Here is an 18,353-nt window from a genome sequence, read left to right as displayed (position 1 = left end):
TTTAATAAAAAAATAATAAAAATACACTAAAAATACGTTTTTCTTGGTATTTTTGAGTCTAAATTTATATTTAAGTTAAATTGTTATATTTAATATAATATTTATTGTTTTTATCCCAAAAAATTAAGAAAATAATTGTTGCGTTTATTTTACTAGAAGTTTTCTTTTTAGAAATAATTTAGTTACTACAGCTTAGTGTAGGTGGCCAATCAACAAAGTCTAATTTATTTTTGACATATTGGCATATGTCATTTATCATTTATCAAGTAATTTTGCGCCTGTTTTCTAATCGTTTTTTCTCGAATATATCAATTAACTTTTGAGTAAAACAAACATTTCCATCATGAGTATGTCGTTGTTCGGCTCATTAATGGGCAACATGGACGAAGACCCCTTCTTTGGGTAAGATATTCACTTTCTTTGTACTCCACTTTTATTACCCTATGTTTTCATTGTATTACCTGATGTTTTCGCGTTGCTAGGTCTGCAATGAGGCAAATGCGTTCGATGGACCACATGATGAGCTCGATGGGTATGTTTCAAGACGGTTTCGGAATGGGAGGAATGTTCCGCGATTTCGGTAATACCAGAGCTGTTGGAATGCACCATTCCCTTATGTCCCCATTTGGAATGTTATCAAACTTTAACCGTTTGATGGGTAGTCCTATGGACCCCATGGCAGGTCCCGTCAGCAATTGTAATTATAGTAGCTCCAGTACAGTTATCAGTATGACTTCTGGTCCTGACGGACAACCACAAGTATACAAAGCAACGTCTAGTACAAAAGTAGGTCCGGGAGGTGTAAAGGAAACTCAAAGAACAGTAACCGACACGGTATCGGGTACTAAAAAAATGGCTATCGGTCACCATATTGGAGAAAGGGCTCATATTATCGAAAAGGAACAAAATATGCACACTGGTGATAGAGAGGAACGTCAAGATTTCATAAATCTGGATGAAGTAAGTTTAATTTATTATTTAGGTTAATTTATTATTTAGGTTAATTTATTTTATATTTTCCTTGTAATTTAAAGGATGATGCAGATGAATTCAATAGAGAATGGGAAACTAAAACAAGATGTGTCTCGGAAATCCCTAGAATTACATCAGGCTCCGCTAGAAATCGCCATGCGTATGGCGGATATCCTGCGATTCCGGCCATTACAGCAGGTTCTAGGTAAGATTTTATTATTTAGTATTATTATCACATTTAACAAGTGTGAAACAAATTATCAATATTAAATTAACTTAACTTTTTGAGGGATAAACACAATGCTTTCACTATCTTCTTTCGATAATTTATTGGTTACTTCTGAATATTTGTTTCTACTTGGTTAAATTTGCGATTATTTAAACCTGAGAATGTATTAAATAGCATATAAAGAAAAATGGCGTCACAGTAGCCTTAGAAATCACAATTATTGTTGATAATTTCTGTTAAGCTGACCCCTATAATACAAGTACATATGTTATTTTGCCAGTTTTTTTTAAGTGACAGAAATTATTAGTCTTTGTCATTCCAAAGGCTTCTTTGACGGCGTTTTTTTCTTTTCTTATTGGATCTATATAATTTTTTATTTTTTTTTATAAAAACTTATTGTTAGCTGTAGTTAGAACGCTTTTTTCTTGTATTATTATTTTCTTGTAATATTTCTGTGCTTAATTCCTTTAAACTCATTATTGCTATGCATGCTGTAGCCGGCTACAAAGAGAACGGTCTTCCACGCCACTGGTTTCCGCTAGAAGAAGTATACGTCCGTCAAAATTGCCACAACCAAGTGCCAGTTCAACTAGGTAGGTTTCCAGATCAAAATTTTAAGTTCTACGAAGGTTTATATAGGAAAATCAGTAAAATTTGGCGTGTATGTCATCAAAATGCTTGAAGAATGCACGTTGCCATATTGCCACAGCTTTTTTTACTTTGATTTTTGACAGTTTGCTTTTTGACAAGTGTCAAATAAAATAGTGTTATACAGAGGTGTTATAGTTTGTAATTTCGAGTGGTGACAACTTGCCTCACTTTCAGCTGCCGTGTTATCTGTCTCCTTGTCTAAGAATTTTTGACACTCAAAAAAAAATTATAAACGACAGTTTTAAAAAGAAAAATCTCATGACTTTTCTCAACCTAAAGCCTTTTTTATTGGTCAGTTCATTTACTTGATGAGGCTTTTTAACCAGGGTATATAATTATAAGAGAAAGAAGAAATTATGCTCTAAGTTTCAAACGAATTTTTATTAGAACACGCCAATTCTTATCGATTTCTCTATATTTTTCAAGCTCATTTTGTCATACCGAGTGTGTTTGCTTGTGTCATATAACAAGAAAAAATTAACAGACTTGAAAGAGGTTATCATAAAGAACTTCTAACCATATAATTTGCTATTTAACCATCACAAAAAGGAAAAAAAATGAGACTCGTTCGAAGAGTTAACCTAGCTTTTTACAGAGTGAACTCTACCTTTAATGTTATGGTTTTTGGTTGGTTGTAGATATATTTATCTTACAGGTTGTCTAGACGCTTTTAAAATAGGCCTTCACGTAGGCGAGTAAGTAGATATTCGAATGGCTTTATATGGTTGTAGAGTTGTACAGTTGATTTTTTATATATTTTTTTTGGTTATTGGCTTTTTGTGTCAGTTTGTGGTGTATAATAATGGCTCAAAAATATTTAACGTTTCTATAAAATTTACGTTTTAGTTTGAGAAATTAAATTTTAAAAATTATTAGTTACTGCATTTATACAAAATTGTGTAAATACTCCGTGCAGTCTTTAATCAGTACAATTGTAACGATCTGTTCCGATTAGCGAACATGTACAGGGTGGGTCAAATTCGACGCTTTTAAATGGAAACACCCTTTTCTATAGGAGATAGACGAAAACTAATATCGGTGTCTGGAGCTCAATTTTCATCAAAAACATGATGGTGAAAACCGCACATCAATATCTGTTACCGTTTCGGAGTTACGGGGTGTTTTTCAAAAATATGCATTTTTAACAAATCACTGTAACTTTATTGCCATTGAAAATTTTGTATTTCTATGAAAACATTTCCAAAGCACCTTTTTACCTAGAATTTAATGGTTTGAGTATATTTTTTTTAAAATTAATAATTTAAGAGTTATCAACAGAAAAATTGATTTTATATTTGGGACACCCTCTATATTTTTAATTGACCGAAAAGAATTTAAAATTACCTTTCCAAAAATATAGCACACTTGATATTTTGTTATAATCCCCTTCAAAATACAGAATTTTTAAAAGTTCGCCACTTTTAACTAGTAGGCTTTGGACCCGTTATTGAAGATATGCCCTTAATGGAACTCGAAAGCATATTTTTCCAGCAAGACGACGCACCGCCTCTGAACGCTGAAGTTATCAGTAAATTTTTGCAGCCAATTTCAAGAATAATTGAATAGCTAACCAAGATCCCAGACGTTGGCCGTCGAGGCCGCCTGACTTAGTGCCCATGGATCTAATCCTATGGATATATTTGCGGAAGAATAAAGGTTCCTTATTCTTCCGTATAATCTAGACAAGAATTAGAAATACTTAGCAGTTATGAGAGGGTATCTTTCACCCCCACTGAGTTAATGAATTCCGCGAGAAATGTTCAAAAAATGCCCCGTCTGTCCATAACAGAAGACGGTCGATATGTCGAACACCTGTAGCAAAATCTCATGTCTTGTTTTGCTATTTAGTTTTATTGTTATTAGATATAGTTTAAATGTGTTGATGTTGGCTAAATATATTTTAAATGGTTATAAAATTCTGCATCTCTCATAGCAAATATTATTTTCGTTTTAATTGATGCCCACAGATAGATTTTTTTTACATTACAGCCGGTACCGTTCAAAGCCTACTTATTTAAAGCGGGCGAATTTTTATATACTCTATATCTCGAAGAGGAATCGAGCAAAATATCAAGTGTGTTATATTTTTGGAAAGGTAATTTTAAATTCTTTTCAATAAATTAAAAATATACAGGCTGTCCCATATAAAAAAATAAATTTTCTGTTGATAATTCTTAAATTATTAATTTAAAAAAAAATATACTTAAACCATTAAATTCTACGTAAAAAGGTGCTTTGGAAATGTTTTCATAAAAATACAAAATATTCCATAGCAAAAAAGTTACAGCGATTTGAAACACCCCGTAATTCCGAAACGGTAACAGATATCGATATGCGGTTTTCACCATCATGTTTTTGATAAAAATTGAGCTCCATATTCCGATATTAGTTTTTGTCTTATCTCATAGAAAAGGGTGTTTCCATTTAAAAGCGTCGAATTTGACCCACCCTGTACAGGGTATCCCATTTTCGTGTGTTTTACAGAGTTTCTTTCTTATGAGTACAGGCACAAAGATGCGGTTTTCACAGCACCTTTGTACTTTTTCATGAAAATAAAGATGCTATACATAGTTAATATCAAATACATTTTTAGTCACCTGATTAAGCCGGCACAGCGTTACCCACTTTTACTTATTTTTAAAATAAAAATGTTTTAAAGTAAAATACTTATTTCACTTTTTTTATGCGTTTTTTTTGTGAAAACCGCATCTTTGTATCTATACTTATAAACGAGAAACTCTTTAGAACATACGAAAATGAGAGACCCTGTATAGTGTTGTCTCAGAGAAAACTGATTTAGTTTTGAGAATTGGTCTATTCAAGAAAATATTTTTAAGTCATTTTATATTTTTCTATTTTTATCGAAACACATTATTAAAATCGAATTAAAACTGTTTTCCAGTTCCCAGAGGACCCCGTATAGCGCTCCCGGCCAAGAAAAACCGAGAAAGTCCAAAAACGTCAAAATAGTATCAGGGTCTCCCCAGGATAAGTAATTTTCTCTTTGGAATGTTGCTAAATATGTTTTTTTACATTTTTTCGAAAATCGGGGAAAATTTTTTCTCATATTATGATGTACTTTCAATTAGCAGTGTACTTTTTCAATACATTTTTGTCCTGATCCAATTTTTAAATTCGCTATTCTCAAAATATTTTCAAGAAAAAAAAGGTGTCATGGTGTCCTTCGAAATGACGATCTCTTATTATTCGACGATATTGATATCAACGTAATGTTTTATATTGGATTAGGACAAAATTGTGACAATAAATACTCATTTTCTTTTTAAAATCATAGGGAATAGTAGAAAATAACGTTTTTTTTTGTCTGTTTTTTTGTATCCCGCTCTGTAAGTGAAACTCTGTAAACGAAAAAATTCCCGCTACTGTATTGTAATATTGTCGGTGTTGTATTCTGTGAATAATTTACATGGCTATAGGTTTAGAAGAAAGGTTATTACTTTTATTTTTAATTTGTACGCGCGGTTAATAAGTTTTTTCATTCCTACTGTAGTATTTCGTGTTTTTCTGGATGCAGAAGTTTCGGTACCAGAAAAATAAAGGAAGATTCGTTCGGAAACTTTCGTTTCTTTTTCTGATTGTAGTCAAATCGAAACTTTTGCGCGTATTTTTTTATGTTAGTGTTACTGAAATATATTCGATTATAATAAAAATTAAATATATCAACACAAAATTTGTTTTATTTTTATCCACCATACTACCGAAAAAATTTTGGCGAGATCAATGCCTTAAGCAGATTGTATTTCATTTTGATATTGAGTAAAAATTATTTTTTAATGATGTAGTTAAACATTCTATCCTTTTTTAATCTATACTAATATACAGGGTGATTTTTAACCTATATGCATAAACTTGGGAAATTGTTGCTGATGACTAATAATGAAACAAAAGTTAGTAAAATATTTTTAGATTCTGAAATAATTTGAGTTTTTTTTCACAAAAATGTATCAACTTTATCAGTAAACGCACATTCGATTTAATGGAATTTACGTTTTTTGTTTTTATTTCAAATAGTTTGTTATCTCCGTAAATAAAAATATTTTACTTACTTTTTTTTCATTATTAGTCATTATTTGTCATCAGCAATAATTTCCCAAGTTTATGCCTATAGGTTAAAAATCACCCTGTATAAAATCCTTAAGTGACTGATTAATCACGATCCTGCTCAAATCACTCAACGTAAGAAGCTCAATTTTGGCATACAGGTTGATTCTAGGGTGTAGAGGTTCGATAATAAGGGATTTTTCGAAATTCCAGTTCCAAGGGGGTGAAACCACCACTCAAATATTACCATATTTTTTATTTAAAAAATGATCAAGTTCGCGGAAAAACGCTTAAACACGTATATTTTATTTTGTTTTTTACATATTTTAAGATTTTTTAAAAATGTATACAGGGTGTTTCGAAAAATCTGGTCATTGAAAAATCACGAACCTGCTTAAAACAAGAGATTTTTGGAAAACGGATTGACTTTAGGGTGTAGATATTCGATAAGAAGGGATTTTTCGAAACTCGATTTCTAAGGGGGTGAAACCACCCCTCAAATATTAGAATATTGTTTTATTTAAAAACCGGTGAGTTTTTCGGGAAAACTGCTAAACACGTATATTATTTTTTGTTGTTTTACATATTTTAAGATTTTTAAAAAATTATACAGGGTGTTTCATAAAATATGACCATTGAGTAACACGATTCTGCTTAAACTGCTTGACGTTTAAAGCTGATTTTTGGCAAACGGATTGACTGTCGGGTGTAGAGGTTCGATAAGGAGGGGTTTCTCGAATCTTAAATTCCAAAAGGGTGAAAACGCCCCTCAAATATTACAATATTTGTTATTTAAAAAACGGTTAGTCTTTCGGGAAAACGTTTGTTCGCGGGTACACGCTAGTACTTTTATAATGATTATAGTTTATTTTTTCTCAAGTTTGATGTCAATTTTTAGTAAATTACGTCTAAAGATTGATCTCGTCAAAATTATCATTGATTGTCATTCATTAGACGTCTTTAACGCCTGTATTTTTTCTATTATACGGTTTGTGACGGTTTGATCAATATGTATTTTAAAACCTCTCTAAATTCACTTATTTCTTTGAATTTAGTTAATTTTAAATAATATCTTGGGAATAAATTGCTGAGAATTTTTTTCGCAACATCCGATTGTGAAGATTACTATTAATAGATCCCCGGTAGGTATTGTTTTGCATTACTAACTATCTTACCCTCGTATATTTATCACAAAAATGTCGATATTTTTTTTTGGTATGTACTAAATAATGTTTCTTTTATATTTTAACAACTTTTTTTGTGATATTTAGTATTTATTTTCGTAATTTATTAATTAATTTATTATTTAGTTCTATAAAAGGTTAAAAACTACAATTGTCTTCGAATAAAAGCTGTACCAATTCTGCTTTAGCACAGTAGTCTCCTTCCAGTCTTCGGTGACTATTCCATTTCATAAACGTTGGTACTACTTTTAAATTTAAATTCGGATGGGACCTAAAACGTATAAAATATATACATACAGGCAGGGGCGGATCCAGGATTCGGAAAAAGGGATGGCTACACACAAAACTTTACGAAAAGTATACATATACTCTAGAGTCGTTTTGAGACAAAATAAATTAGTAATATCACAGATTAGGTATCCTGTAAATATACAGATAAAAATATTGTCCCAAATTTGTGGTACGAAAATTGTATTTTATGACGATGAGCAAACGAGTAGAATTTCCTGTGCGCAAAAATAAACTGGGCCGGTCAGGCGCTGTGCACAATTTTAGAGACCATAAGTGGGCGTGCTTGTGCGCAAACTAGTAACCCAAAAATTGGAACCACGAAAAACAATGCGATAAGTTTATAATCTGTATAATCTGTGTTAATCATATTACTTGGCCGAACACAAGGCTTGAAACCCCGAAGACCCCCGTGGATCCGCCACTGCATATAGGGACCCAAGCAGCATTTGGACGTCGGGACAACGTTGTGTCACGCGACAAACGTCGGGGCGCAACGTCGGCACAACCTCGTGCCAACCCTAGTCTGCACTAGTTTGGAGAATAATTTTTGGGTCGAAACGACGTTGGATACCGACGTTGGCTAGAAGCCTAATTTAGTACAAACTGCAACGTTGTTTAAAATCCTAATTCACAGAAATACAAAACTAATATGGCGTCTAAGTCGCGTTTTATCCTAAATTGGGATAATTATAGTAAAAATATTATTTTTATGATTTAGTTAGAGACATATGTCAGATGGCAGTGAAGGAAAACAAAACAAAAGTATTTAAGTGTGGAGGATGTTTGAAGATCATAATTATTGAAACACTTTAACCGACTCTGTAACTCGTTACCCAAGGCAAAAAAGTTAAACGCAAACAACTTTATTGATAAATGTATTGTTTCTACTTTGAAAAATACTAATGGGCCTTAAAATTAAAGAAATTTTAAAAATTTTCTTGAATTTTTTTTTTAGAGTAAAATGAGAATCATTTATTCGCAGTCGAAAAAATTGTTTCCGCGTGTTTTTTTAGGGTCAAATATTTCAAGTTAATGTATTCAAAAAGCAGGAATTGTTATTTTAGGAACGAAACATTTCCTTATTTAACAACATGGCGGGTTTCCCTTTGTTGTTTTGGAGATTAAGATGGAGTAGTTCGAGTAGTCGCTTACTGGACTAATAAAGTCGCAGTTCGGCCTTAACAGGTAGTATACTAGTCGCAAGATTGCCTAATTTAGTCATCCTAGAGTCTAGCTTGTGCCGCCCTCTATAACCTAAATTAACGAGGGAGTGGATAAACATCGGTAATATAGTATGTCGATGTATATTTAAATTTAGTTTTATATGTACCTTTCTTATGTCCCATTTTAATTAAGTTTTTTTTATAAAAACAAAAACAGCACTGAACTGTCTGACTGAACAGAACAATGAAGTGAAAATTTAAGATTTAAGGTTATGGTTCAATACAGTTGCAAAAAGGTAGTGACTCGACGTTCTACCAACGTAAGAATAAGGAAATCTAAACAACGTTGGAATTAGTAAAACAGACGACGTTTGCATAACGTTGGAATAGGTTCTGAAACTGACGTCGGAAAACTCTATATTGTTCAACGTTGTAACTGCGTTGTCCGAATCACCTAAATATCATTTAAGCAAAAAAGGTTACAAGACAACGTTTATTCGACGTCGCAGAAGCTTCTACTTTGCTGTAGTACTAGTCCAACGTCGGCACAACGTTATAAAAACGTTAAAATTTATTTTAATATCCAAGGTAGGGAGCTAACTATTTTTTGTAACTAATCGAACGTTGTGTTTAGTAAACATGTGGTCGCAAGTCGTGAAAATGCTACTTGGGGAGGGGGTTACTAAAGAGGAAGTGGAAACCTCCACCGATCTATGGAGAGTGCAATGAAACACTAATTCACTACAATATACCAAAATACAATATGATAAAAAAAACGACGTCAGCGATGGCTATAAAATGAACATCGCTGTCATTTTATAATGTAAAATTATATGGGGAATGTCATCGTTCGTCATTTCAGTATCATAACGGTATTTTACTTTTAACACTGGATATGTTAGCATTATCAATAGCATTTATTAAAACTACAAGTAAATCTTATTGAACTTGTTAATTGTATTAAAGCCATATGCCAACACATTATAACAAAAAAAATTATCAAAAAACTGTAAACATAGATTATACAGATTATAAACTTTGTTTTTTCTTTATTGTTTTTCGTGGTTCCAATTTTCGGAATCGGGCACTAGTTAGGTTACTAGTTTGCGCACATAGCACGCCCACTTATGGCCTCTAAAATTGTGCACAGCGCCTGACCGGCACAGTTATTAGAGAGATATCGGAAAATCGAATAGCGTCATGCAGTATTTACGCGTACCTTATCATGGTTACGATATGCGCGAGTCAATTTTTAACGCAACACCCGCTAATAACGTTACCGCCTGACGTAATTTGCGGATCGATTACACCAAGCGCTGTTTCTAAATAACGTTTAAAAATTGCTTAAATGGGCATGCGCGGGTATTTGACAACCGGGGCCGGCCGGCGAGATCTTTTATTTTAGGTTATGTTTTGAATTATTACTTTAGTTTTATTAGGTAATTTGATATTTAAGTAGTTGGGATTAGTTTTAATTAAATAAATATGGCCCAAAATATGGATTCCACCTTTTCCAATATTAAAGAACCTATAAAGAGGCTTAGGTTTACAGCAGATGACGGCTTAGCCCTTCTAAGAGAATTTGTTGCTTGTTGCCCTAAACCTACTGGCAGACGTTGAACAATAAAGCACTTTAGCCCTTTAGTTTTAAAATACCTAAATTCAAAGTTAGGTTAAGTTTAAATAGCGGACACGACGCGAACAGAATTCTTTCCGATCCGATAACTATAAATGAAGAGAGTTAATACCACCTCACGTAAAGGAAATAACACCTGGCCTTATTAACGTCCATGCACGCTATTCGGTTTAGCGACATCTCTCTATTACGCTGTTTATTGTTATTTTACGCGAGTTTATTTTTGCGCACAGGAAATTTTACTCGTTTGCACATCGTCATAAAAAACAATTTTCGTACCACGAATTAGGGACAAGATTTTTATCTGTAGGTATACTTATAGGATACATAACCTGTGCTGTAAGTTAGTCTGGGTGTTTAGTATTTTGTAAACTGATATAGATATAATTATTTCCAGATAATCACAAATTTCTTACCTATATGGATTTTCTTTGCATTGCCATTGTTCTTCGTTTCCTACTTCAACTAAAAAGAAAACCACGTTGCAAGCATTATCTATCTCCTGTTCTATTATAGGTAATGCCTTAGAAAACAAAAAATGACTAAAAGTTATTATATAAAATTAACATGTTTGTGATTTAATTGCAGTAATTTAGGTATTTTTTTAGATAAACCTTTATTATGGTTGAACTAAAACCAAAATTTTTATTTTATTGAGTTGTATACGGTAAAAAACGGGAAGAAACAGTTAGTACCTACTTCACTGCACTCGGGACACCAATCATAACCATCCTTACTGAGCTCTGAACCGGTGAAGTACAGAAAAAGGAAACCTAAGTGTCCGTACTTGTCCAGAGAGGTCTGGAATTCATCGTAAGTGTTAATACGGAACTTCTGGATTTTTCCTTTGCTCTCGGAAAGGGTACGCTCCCTGCTTACACTATTTTCGTTAGATGATACATCCAGAGATACATGTAGAGATACATCTGACATTATTATTTGACGTGTGTTGCGATCATATTGCGACCATAAAGCAATCAATTTTGAAAGCCACTGACGAAACTATATTTTTTTTAAGGTGTATTTCGTTGCTTACCTTAGTTATGGTTTTATGTCCCGTTTCTATCGGTTTCCTGAAAGTTTTCTTATTACGGAACACGGTTCCTGAAAAATTCAGTTATAACTGTCACCAAATTAACCACCGCGACAGGGCTGGTTTTTCTGGTTTTGTTTGTCAATCAATGTCATTTATGTGACAGAAATCAAGCAAATATTGGAAGTTCGAGTGACATTCTCCTTTAATTTCTAAAATTTGTAATAATATTTTGTATTTATATCCAAAAGCAATGGAGGTAGGCAGTAAAGGTAAATAAATTTCATTAACTAAATAGAATGACTTTTTAGGACCATTTAAACTCAAAGTTTAAACTTATCATGCAGCCATTGTTTCTTAAAGTTAGGAACATTTAAAAAAAACATGAAAAACAAAACAACAAGTAATCGTGAATGTTTTGTAAGCTATAAAAATATAGATAATGATTAGATTTGTTTATTTATTATTGATCTGTTTTAATATTGGACCTGCAAATCTTCACTTGAGCTGTCTAACGAGTTTTAACCGTTTATTAATAAAGTACTTTTCAATATTAAACTCCATAGAAAAGAAGAAGAAAACGTAAAAGCAGAGAATAGGTACATTAAAAATCCATAAAAGATAAATTTTGTAATACACTTGCGTGCATAGAAATCGGCCCAAGGCAAACTTTTGAAGTTAACTATATATTTTTTAGAATATATTTGTCAGATTAAGAAAAAATATGTACTGTTTGAAAGACAATTTTATATTCTTTGAAAAGAGTTTAGAGATATTAATTTGTATTTCGGTTTCTTTGGATTAAAATTATTAAATTAATGCATGAAACAAATTATGGTTTTTATTACTAAGATGTATGCCATTATTTATTTATTTATTGATTGACAATTAACTAAAATAAATTTTCAATAAAGTGTATGACACCCTCTTGCTCTTACAACATCTCTCATACAGTTTGGCATAGATTCAATCAAGTTTGATATTGTTGCTTTCGGTATGTAAAGCCACTCTTCTTATACTGCAACAATGAGCTCTGGGATAGAGGTTGGGGCTCTTTGTCTAGTACGAATCCTTACGTGTTTGACGATGAGCTGGGGTAAGTTTTGGACTAATTGCGAGTGTTTTGGGGGTCATGTTACTTTCCTTCAATCTTCGTCTTACTAACAGTCACTCCTTCTGTTTCACGGAGCTGTTGTTGCACCTGAATAGCATTAAGATGCCGATTTCTTAATATTGTTGACACAATAAAGCGGTCATCACGATCCGTTGTATATCTCTTTCCACCAGTTCCAGGTCGCCTACGAAAGGATCGACTCTCCTCATATCGTTCACACACTCTTCGAACCGCTCCGCGTGTCATATGCAGTTGCCGAGCTACAGCTCTCTGTTTAAGTCCATTTTCAATTAAAGCGATTACTTTGGCAGTTTTTTTCCGTGATGTATGCATTAAATTGAAACACTAATCAAACAATGAAACACAACAAATCAAACAATGAAAGAACAATGTGCAAATTTCGATTACAAAGTAACAGTAAAGTAGTAATTGCAATATTTGATAACTTTTTTATTCTTATTGTCACCACAACACAAATGCTTTTCATTTGTTTACCCGTTGCTACGCATATAAACGATAAGTACTTTGGATAAATTTATACTCATACTAAAGCATGTTAAATTGTCTTTGAAACAGCTCATATTTTTTTCTTGGTCTGATAAATAGATTCTAAAAGACACAGTTAAAGTCCCAAGTTTACAGTGGGCCGATTTCTATGCACGCAAGTTTAGAGGTATTGAAATTTAGAAAACGTCAACATTTGACGTTCCCAATATTTTACCAAACTGTTCTTTAACCACTCTTAACTCTTAAATTCTTACACCCTATTACTATGCATCCGAAGACTAAATAAACCAACTCCCGCAGCTCCAATTTTCGATTAAAACCCTATCGAAGGGCCCTATATAGGGCTGCTTGAGTATTAAGTTGCACGAGACAAGAACCTCTAAGCCGGGCCCGCTCTAATTAAAGGTGGATTAGGGGGCAATTTGCCTCAGAAATTGATGCCTCGTTAATCAATAATTGCCGTGCCGATAGTTTAACGGTTTAATGATGGACGGCGGCGAATCAAAGGGGTGGGGGTGGGAGTTTGTTAATTCTCGTTAGAGGGAAAGGGTACAAGGGTACAAGTTCCTCAATTTGAGAGTGGCTGGAAGTAAAGTGTTTTCAAAGGAAGGAGTTTACAGGGTGGCCCATCGAAAACGTTCCGCAAGGCATAACGGCCAGGATATTTTTTTTTCAATAAATCCAAAAACACGTCAATTTTGTTTGTGAGGGGGACAACTGTTGCCCCAAAAATGATTGCAAAATCTTCAACGCTCTAAGCGGGGGCGTCATCCCGCAACTTTTTTCAAATGGGAAGGGTGGTCAAGTGGTACCGCAATGAAAAGGGCTTTTTATTCTCTATACTTTCCCGCTTCGTTTTTGAAAATCGGTCGAGTCATTGAGAAAATATGAAGGATTGAAATTTGAAAAGTTTATTTAAACATTTATCAGAGTAAATGATAAGGATAAATTCCTTCGACCAATTAGCTGTTTTTTCTTATTTCTAGATGTTTACGCATTTTTTCACTTGCCACAAGGTTGAACGATCAAGGACGGTAGTTGCTAGATAGCTGTTCTGTGACTTGTGCGTTGAAGTTCTTCTCAATATCGTTAAACTGACCTAAAATAGAATTTCCAAACATACCAGCCCACACGTTCAATTTCTGAGGGTTTTGTGTGTGCACCTCGTGAAAAAACCCTCAGCCCAGTACTGACAGTTATGCCGATTAACTACACCGTTAAAGGAAAGTACACTCATCCGAAAAACACACATTAAATAGGAAATTATTATCATTCGCCAGGTTGGTTTGAGGTCCATTTTGTGTGTTTCGATTTTTGCTTAGAATGGAAGGAAGAATTGAAATTTGTAATAATATACAGGGGGTTCTATTTAAAAAAATAAAACTTTGATATGCCACGACTTTATGACCGACCCTGTACACTAGTGATGGGCAAAACTGTTATTTTTAGATAACAGTTGAAACTGTTATAGTTATTTATAAAAAACAGCTTAAAATAACAGCTTAAAAATAACAGGTTTCTTTATTTTACTGCTAAATATCTGAAAGAGTATGAGGCGGTCACCGCCAGGCGTATTAACGCAGTTGCAAGTTGCAATGACGTGCTCGGTGGTAGTATTTCCAGGGTGTCAAAACATTTCTAAATACCGATTGTTATCTAAAATACCTCTCTAAAAACGGTGGTTGTTTACAAATAAGCGCTGTTTACAAATTGCGATATAAAAAAAGCCAAAATTCTGCCACTCGTCTATACCTATACATTCCGATCTACCTACGCCCTGCCCCTCGATCCGGGTAGATCCTGAATTGCGTAGCAGTGTACAGGGTGCATCTCACTCGACGGGCGAGAAGCTCTTAGTTATGATTTTAACATTGGCGGTCAAAAAATAGCAATATAAGAAAATGTGTAGTATATTTTTCATAAGTAAACCAACTACACACTAGAGTTCGAATTAATTTTACACTTAAACTAGCGTGTACCCGCGACTTCGTTCGCGTCGAATTAATAATTTCTAATGGTGATGATAAAGCAAAACAAGAATTTCCATAACATACAAACTGGATAAAAAATTTTCTCACATTTGCCAAAAAATAAGCTTTCTAACGTCGAGCAGTTTAAGCAGAATCGTGGTTAATCAATTACTCAACTTTTAGAACACCCTGTATGATTTTTTAAAAATTTCAAAATATGTAAAAAAAAACAAAATAAATTATGCGTATTCAGGCGTTTTCCCGAAAGACTAACCGTTTTTTAAATAACAAATATTGTAATATTAGAGGGGCGTTTTCACCCTGTTGGAATTTGAGATTCGATTGAGTACCCCTCCTTATCGAACCTAAACCCCACAGTCAATCCGTTTGCCAAAAATCAGCTTTAAACATCAATCAGTTTAAGCAGAATAGTGATTACTCAATGGTCATATTTTATGAAACACCCTGTATATATTTTTAAAAAATCTTAAAATATGTAAAACAACATAATAAAATATACATGTTTTAAGAGTTTTTCCGAAAAACTCACCGGTTTTTAAATAAAAAATATTCTAATATTTGAGAGTAGTTTCACCCCCTTAGAATTCGAAAAATCCCTTCTTATCGAACCTCTACACACTAAAGTCAATCCGTTTTCCAAAAGTCAGCTTTTTACGTCAAGGGCTTTAAGCAGGATCGTGATTAATCAATGACCAGATTTTTCAAAACACCCTGTATACATTTTTAAAAAATCTTAAAATATTATTCCTAAATAAATACCTAAATATTGAAACTTAATAAGTAAGTACTGAAACATACAGCGCCATAATATCTCGACCTCCGTCCGTTATGCTCGTAACAGGTTGAAACAGAATGTATCTAAAACAAGTGATGGCGTTATTCCCCAACCTGTTTCAAACCTCCATCACTCCGATTATCTTAACCGCCGCCCTGTTATGCTCATAACAGGTTGAAAAACAACATATCTAAAATGACTGCTTCTCCAACCCGTTGCGAGCCTCCATCGACAATCGATCGATGCAGCAGCGTTTCTTTCCCACTCCTGTTATCTCGACCGCCCAGGCGTTATGCCCGCAACTGTTTCAAAAAACCTGCTTCTTTTATACCCTATTATTTTTAAGCTGTTGCAAACCCAATACGACCATCGACGGTTTCGACCGAAGCAGCTACGTTCGCCGTAGCGCTTTCCCCACTCCGTTGTCCGTTGTCTCGCCGCCTGTATAGGAGGGTCCACATTTAGTAACATGTTATATAACATTGCTATTTAACAAGCTACATGTAACACGTTAAAAAACCGGGGGCCGTCCACATTATAGTTTTCGTAGTCATGAATCGTTTTGGCGAGAAAGAGGTTCAGCTCGCAGCAGCGGCGTGCGTAATTATTTTTGAACTAAGGGAAAGAAAGTCGAGAAAAAAAGCGGTTTTGAGTTCGCCATAGCCTACCAGCAAGATCTAGATACAGTTGAACTCAATTAGCTTATCTTTTCAATACTTGCCTCGGCTGTTTCTCGTGGTGTGTTTCTGTCTTTTAAAAACATTAATAATTTACAGTACGTCTCGTCTGCTGGATCTGCGTCTATGAAAGGAATGCAGACAAAAAACATTTAAATAAACAGCAATATATTCTATACGTCGATTTGACGAGTGCGTCACCGCAAATCGCTCCGCCCACTCATTTTATTAGCTACTTGCAAATTTGTGGAATTTTTATTGATGGGACGCGTCGTCTATTTTTTACGAAAAACATCGAGAGAATATCGTTTCCCCTCTCACGGATACCCCGTAGCTACAGAACGGACAGACGTACTGTAAAAGCAAAAGCAAACCATTTTGAATTATCCACTTCATCTAAACCATGCAGTTCCTGATTTGCATTTTTTTTGTTCCCGCTGGAACTGGCCTATTAGATTACGCATTATTTCTCAACTTTTTCTGTTTCCAAATACATACTATGAAATGAAAATCGCTGTCATTTTATATGGAAAATTATATGGGGAATGTCATCGATCGTCATGTCCAAGCCAACTGGACGGGAGGCCGACGGGACGCAGTTTTTTTTCGATCATACGGTATTATTGACCAGTAAATAAACAAACCCAAGAACAGTTAACCTAAACAAACCAATATCAGCTCACCACACTAAGATTCTGTCGCGCACGTCCCTGAAAATATGAGCGGCTAAACTAGAAATTTAGCAAGTGTGGACGCATTGTTTCATGTTACAATAGCAATGTTGCACAACATCTTTTGATCTTTACCGACTACAAATGGATAACATCTAGCAAGTTATATAGCATCGAAATTTGCTAAATATAACTAAAAAATATGTAACATGTTATATAACTTTGCTATATAGCAGTGTTATATAGCAAGTGTGGACCGTCCTTATCGATGGTTGACGAAATAACATGTTTTCCATCCATACTAGTTGTTTTTTGGAATTGCTTCGAGCAGCATAGAATTTCGTGGTGGTGTAGAGCGGCGACTTCGTTTTTCGTTTCACGAGCGGCCGATCTCTACGTGTCGTTATTTTATATCTGTTATTTTTTAGAAGTAGTAACGGTTGCGTTATGTTATTTATAAATAATTGTTATAAAATAACAGATAGTTAAATAACAACCCATCACTACTGTACACATGAATTTATTACTCGCCAATAGACATTTAAAAACGCTATAATTTTTGTATTTAACTTTTAGTAATAACTTTAAAATTTATGATTAAAAACTGAAAAAAACGTGACACGCTATTTTTGGTGTATAAAATTGTTAAATTTTACTTGTGTGTTTTCGCTTGTAATTCAACTAAACACTAACAAGACAATAACCTTAAACGACTGTCCGTCTTTGTATGGAACTTCAGCCCAATAACCCGGCACTATCATCACCGAATGCATCCCTTGCCCTTAATAACACGCTGAGTATGTTAACACCCTGTCGTTTAAAGCGAGCAGGGTGCCAAAAAGGGTCAGACATTGTTGTTTATCGTTTTAATTAAAAGTCAGAAGTTAGCGGGGAGGCTCATAAACTCGAGAAGACGCTCCGGAGGTAAGGAACAACGTCTAGGTTATGAGAGGACTAAGTGCTATATCGTTTGCAGTGATGTAGGTTAAATAGTGTGTTGTACTGTATACAGGGTGCTACAAATTCGGGGTACGAGCATTGGTATCTCGGTAACCGTAATAGATACGAACATGGTTAATTTGGTGCAAAGTTGCGCTTTGGGATGTTCACCAAGATGCCATCAAAAAAATTTTAAAAATTTCAAGGGTTGCTCAGTTTTTTGGAAAAAACGGATTTTTTTTAAAACCAATTTTATTTTTTCCTATCGTTAATTTTTAGAAAATCATAAAACTAATTGCACCTTCTCATAGCCACTTGATTAGGGCTATCTGATAGTATTTTTAGATTTTCAAATTCGCAAATAACTTGTGAGATACAGAGGCTAACTTAATTTTTTTAAATACGGACCTGCAACTTTTATTTCAGGTTTTGAAAGAACTTGGTCTCCCGAGTAAAAT

The 18,353-nt window shown here is 34.0% G+C and overlaps 2 protein-coding genes across 6 annotated transcripts; one reads left to right on the top strand and one right to left on the bottom strand.

Moving 5' to 3' along the window:
• Nucleotides 1-229: 229 nt before the first annotated feature.
• LOC115891627 (myeloid leukemia factor) lies at nucleotides 230-5,235 on the top strand. Of its 3 annotated transcripts, XM_030912141.1 has the most exons (6): nucleotides 230-402; nucleotides 483-960; nucleotides 1,035-1,177; nucleotides 1,699-1,794; nucleotides 2,508-2,547; nucleotides 4,755-4,893. In XM_030912141.1, exons 1-5 carry the CDS (start codon nucleotides 344-346, stop codon nucleotides 2,524-2,526), a joined length of 795 nt encoding a protein of 264 aa, XP_030768001.1. In that variant the 5' UTR covers nucleotides 230-343; the 3' UTR covers nucleotides 2,527-2,547; nucleotides 4,755-4,893. The 3 variants fall into 3 exon arrangements, with proteins under 3 accessions (XP_030768001.1, XP_030768000.1, XP_030768002.1); XM_030912140.1 differs by lacking the exon at nucleotides 2,508-2,547 and having other exon boundaries at nucleotides 4,755-5,235; XM_030912142.1 differs by lacking the exons at nucleotides 1,699-1,794; nucleotides 2,508-2,547 and having other exon boundaries at nucleotides 4,755-5,235.
• A 1,951-nt stretch (nucleotides 5,236-7,186) lies between these two features.
• On the bottom strand, nucleotides 7,187-11,324 carry LOC115891622 (thioredoxin domain-containing protein 17-like). Of its 3 annotated transcripts, XR_004051885.1 has the most exons (4): nucleotides 11,225-11,324; nucleotides 10,888-11,068; nucleotides 10,605-10,711; nucleotides 7,187-7,369 (listed from the first exon to the last, which is right to left on the bottom strand). XR_004051885.1 is itself a non-coding variant. In XM_030912137.1 (3 exons), the coding sequence occupies exons 1-3, from the start codon at nucleotides 11,119-11,121 to the stop codon at nucleotides 7,237-7,239; spliced, it is 420 nt and encodes a 139-aa protein (XP_030767997.1). In that variant the 5' UTR covers nucleotides 11,122-11,195; the 3' UTR covers nucleotides 7,187-7,236. The 3 variants fall into 3 exon arrangements, 2 of the variants coding, with proteins under 2 accessions (XP_030767997.1, XP_030767996.1); XM_030912137.1 differs by lacking the exon at nucleotides 11,225-11,324 and having other exon boundaries at nucleotides 10,605-10,653; nucleotides 10,884-11,195; XM_030912136.1 differs by lacking the exon at nucleotides 11,225-11,324 and having other exon boundaries at nucleotides 10,888-11,195.
• Between the last annotated feature and the right edge of the window lie 7,029 nt (nucleotides 11,325-18,353).

Source organism: Sitophilus oryzae, unplaced genomic scaffold (genome assembly GCF_002938485.1).
Source record: "Sitophilus oryzae breed Bouriz unplaced genomic scaffold, Soryzae_2.0 scaffold_1189_pilon_pilon, whole genome shotgun sequence".
Lineage (NCBI taxonomy): Eukaryota > Metazoa > Arthropoda > Insecta > Coleoptera > Curculionidae > Sitophilus > Sitophilus oryzae.
This window is presented reverse-complemented; position numbering and strand designations above follow the sequence as displayed.

Excerpts from the sequence above, each read along its gene's own strand:
- LOC115891622 (XM_030912136.1), bottom strand. The coding sequence starts at position 11,121 with ATGTCAGATGTATCTCTACATGTATCTCTGGATGTATCATCTAACGAA. Across the intron at positions 10,712-10,887 it reads GGTGTCCCGAGTGCAGTGAA|GCATTACCTATAATAGAACA; the intron begins GTAGGTACTAAC and ends TTGTTTTCTAAG. Across the intron at positions 7,370-10,604 it reads TGCAAAGAAAATCCATATAG|GTCCCATCCGAATTTAAATT; the intron begins GTAAGAAATTTG and ends TATACGTTTTAG.
- LOC115891627 (XM_030912140.1), top strand. The coding sequence starts at position 344 with ATGAGTATGTCGTTGTTCGGCTCATTAATGGGCAACATGGACGAAGAC. Across the intron at positions 1,178-1,698 it reads GCCATTACAGCAGGTTCTAG|CCGGCTACAAAGAGAACGGT; the intron begins GTAAGATTTTAT and ends TGCATGCTGTAG. Across the intron at positions 1,795-4,754 it reads CCAAGTGCCAGTTCAACTAG|TTCCCAGAGGACCCCGTATA; the intron begins GTAGGTTTCCAG and ends ACTGTTTTCCAG.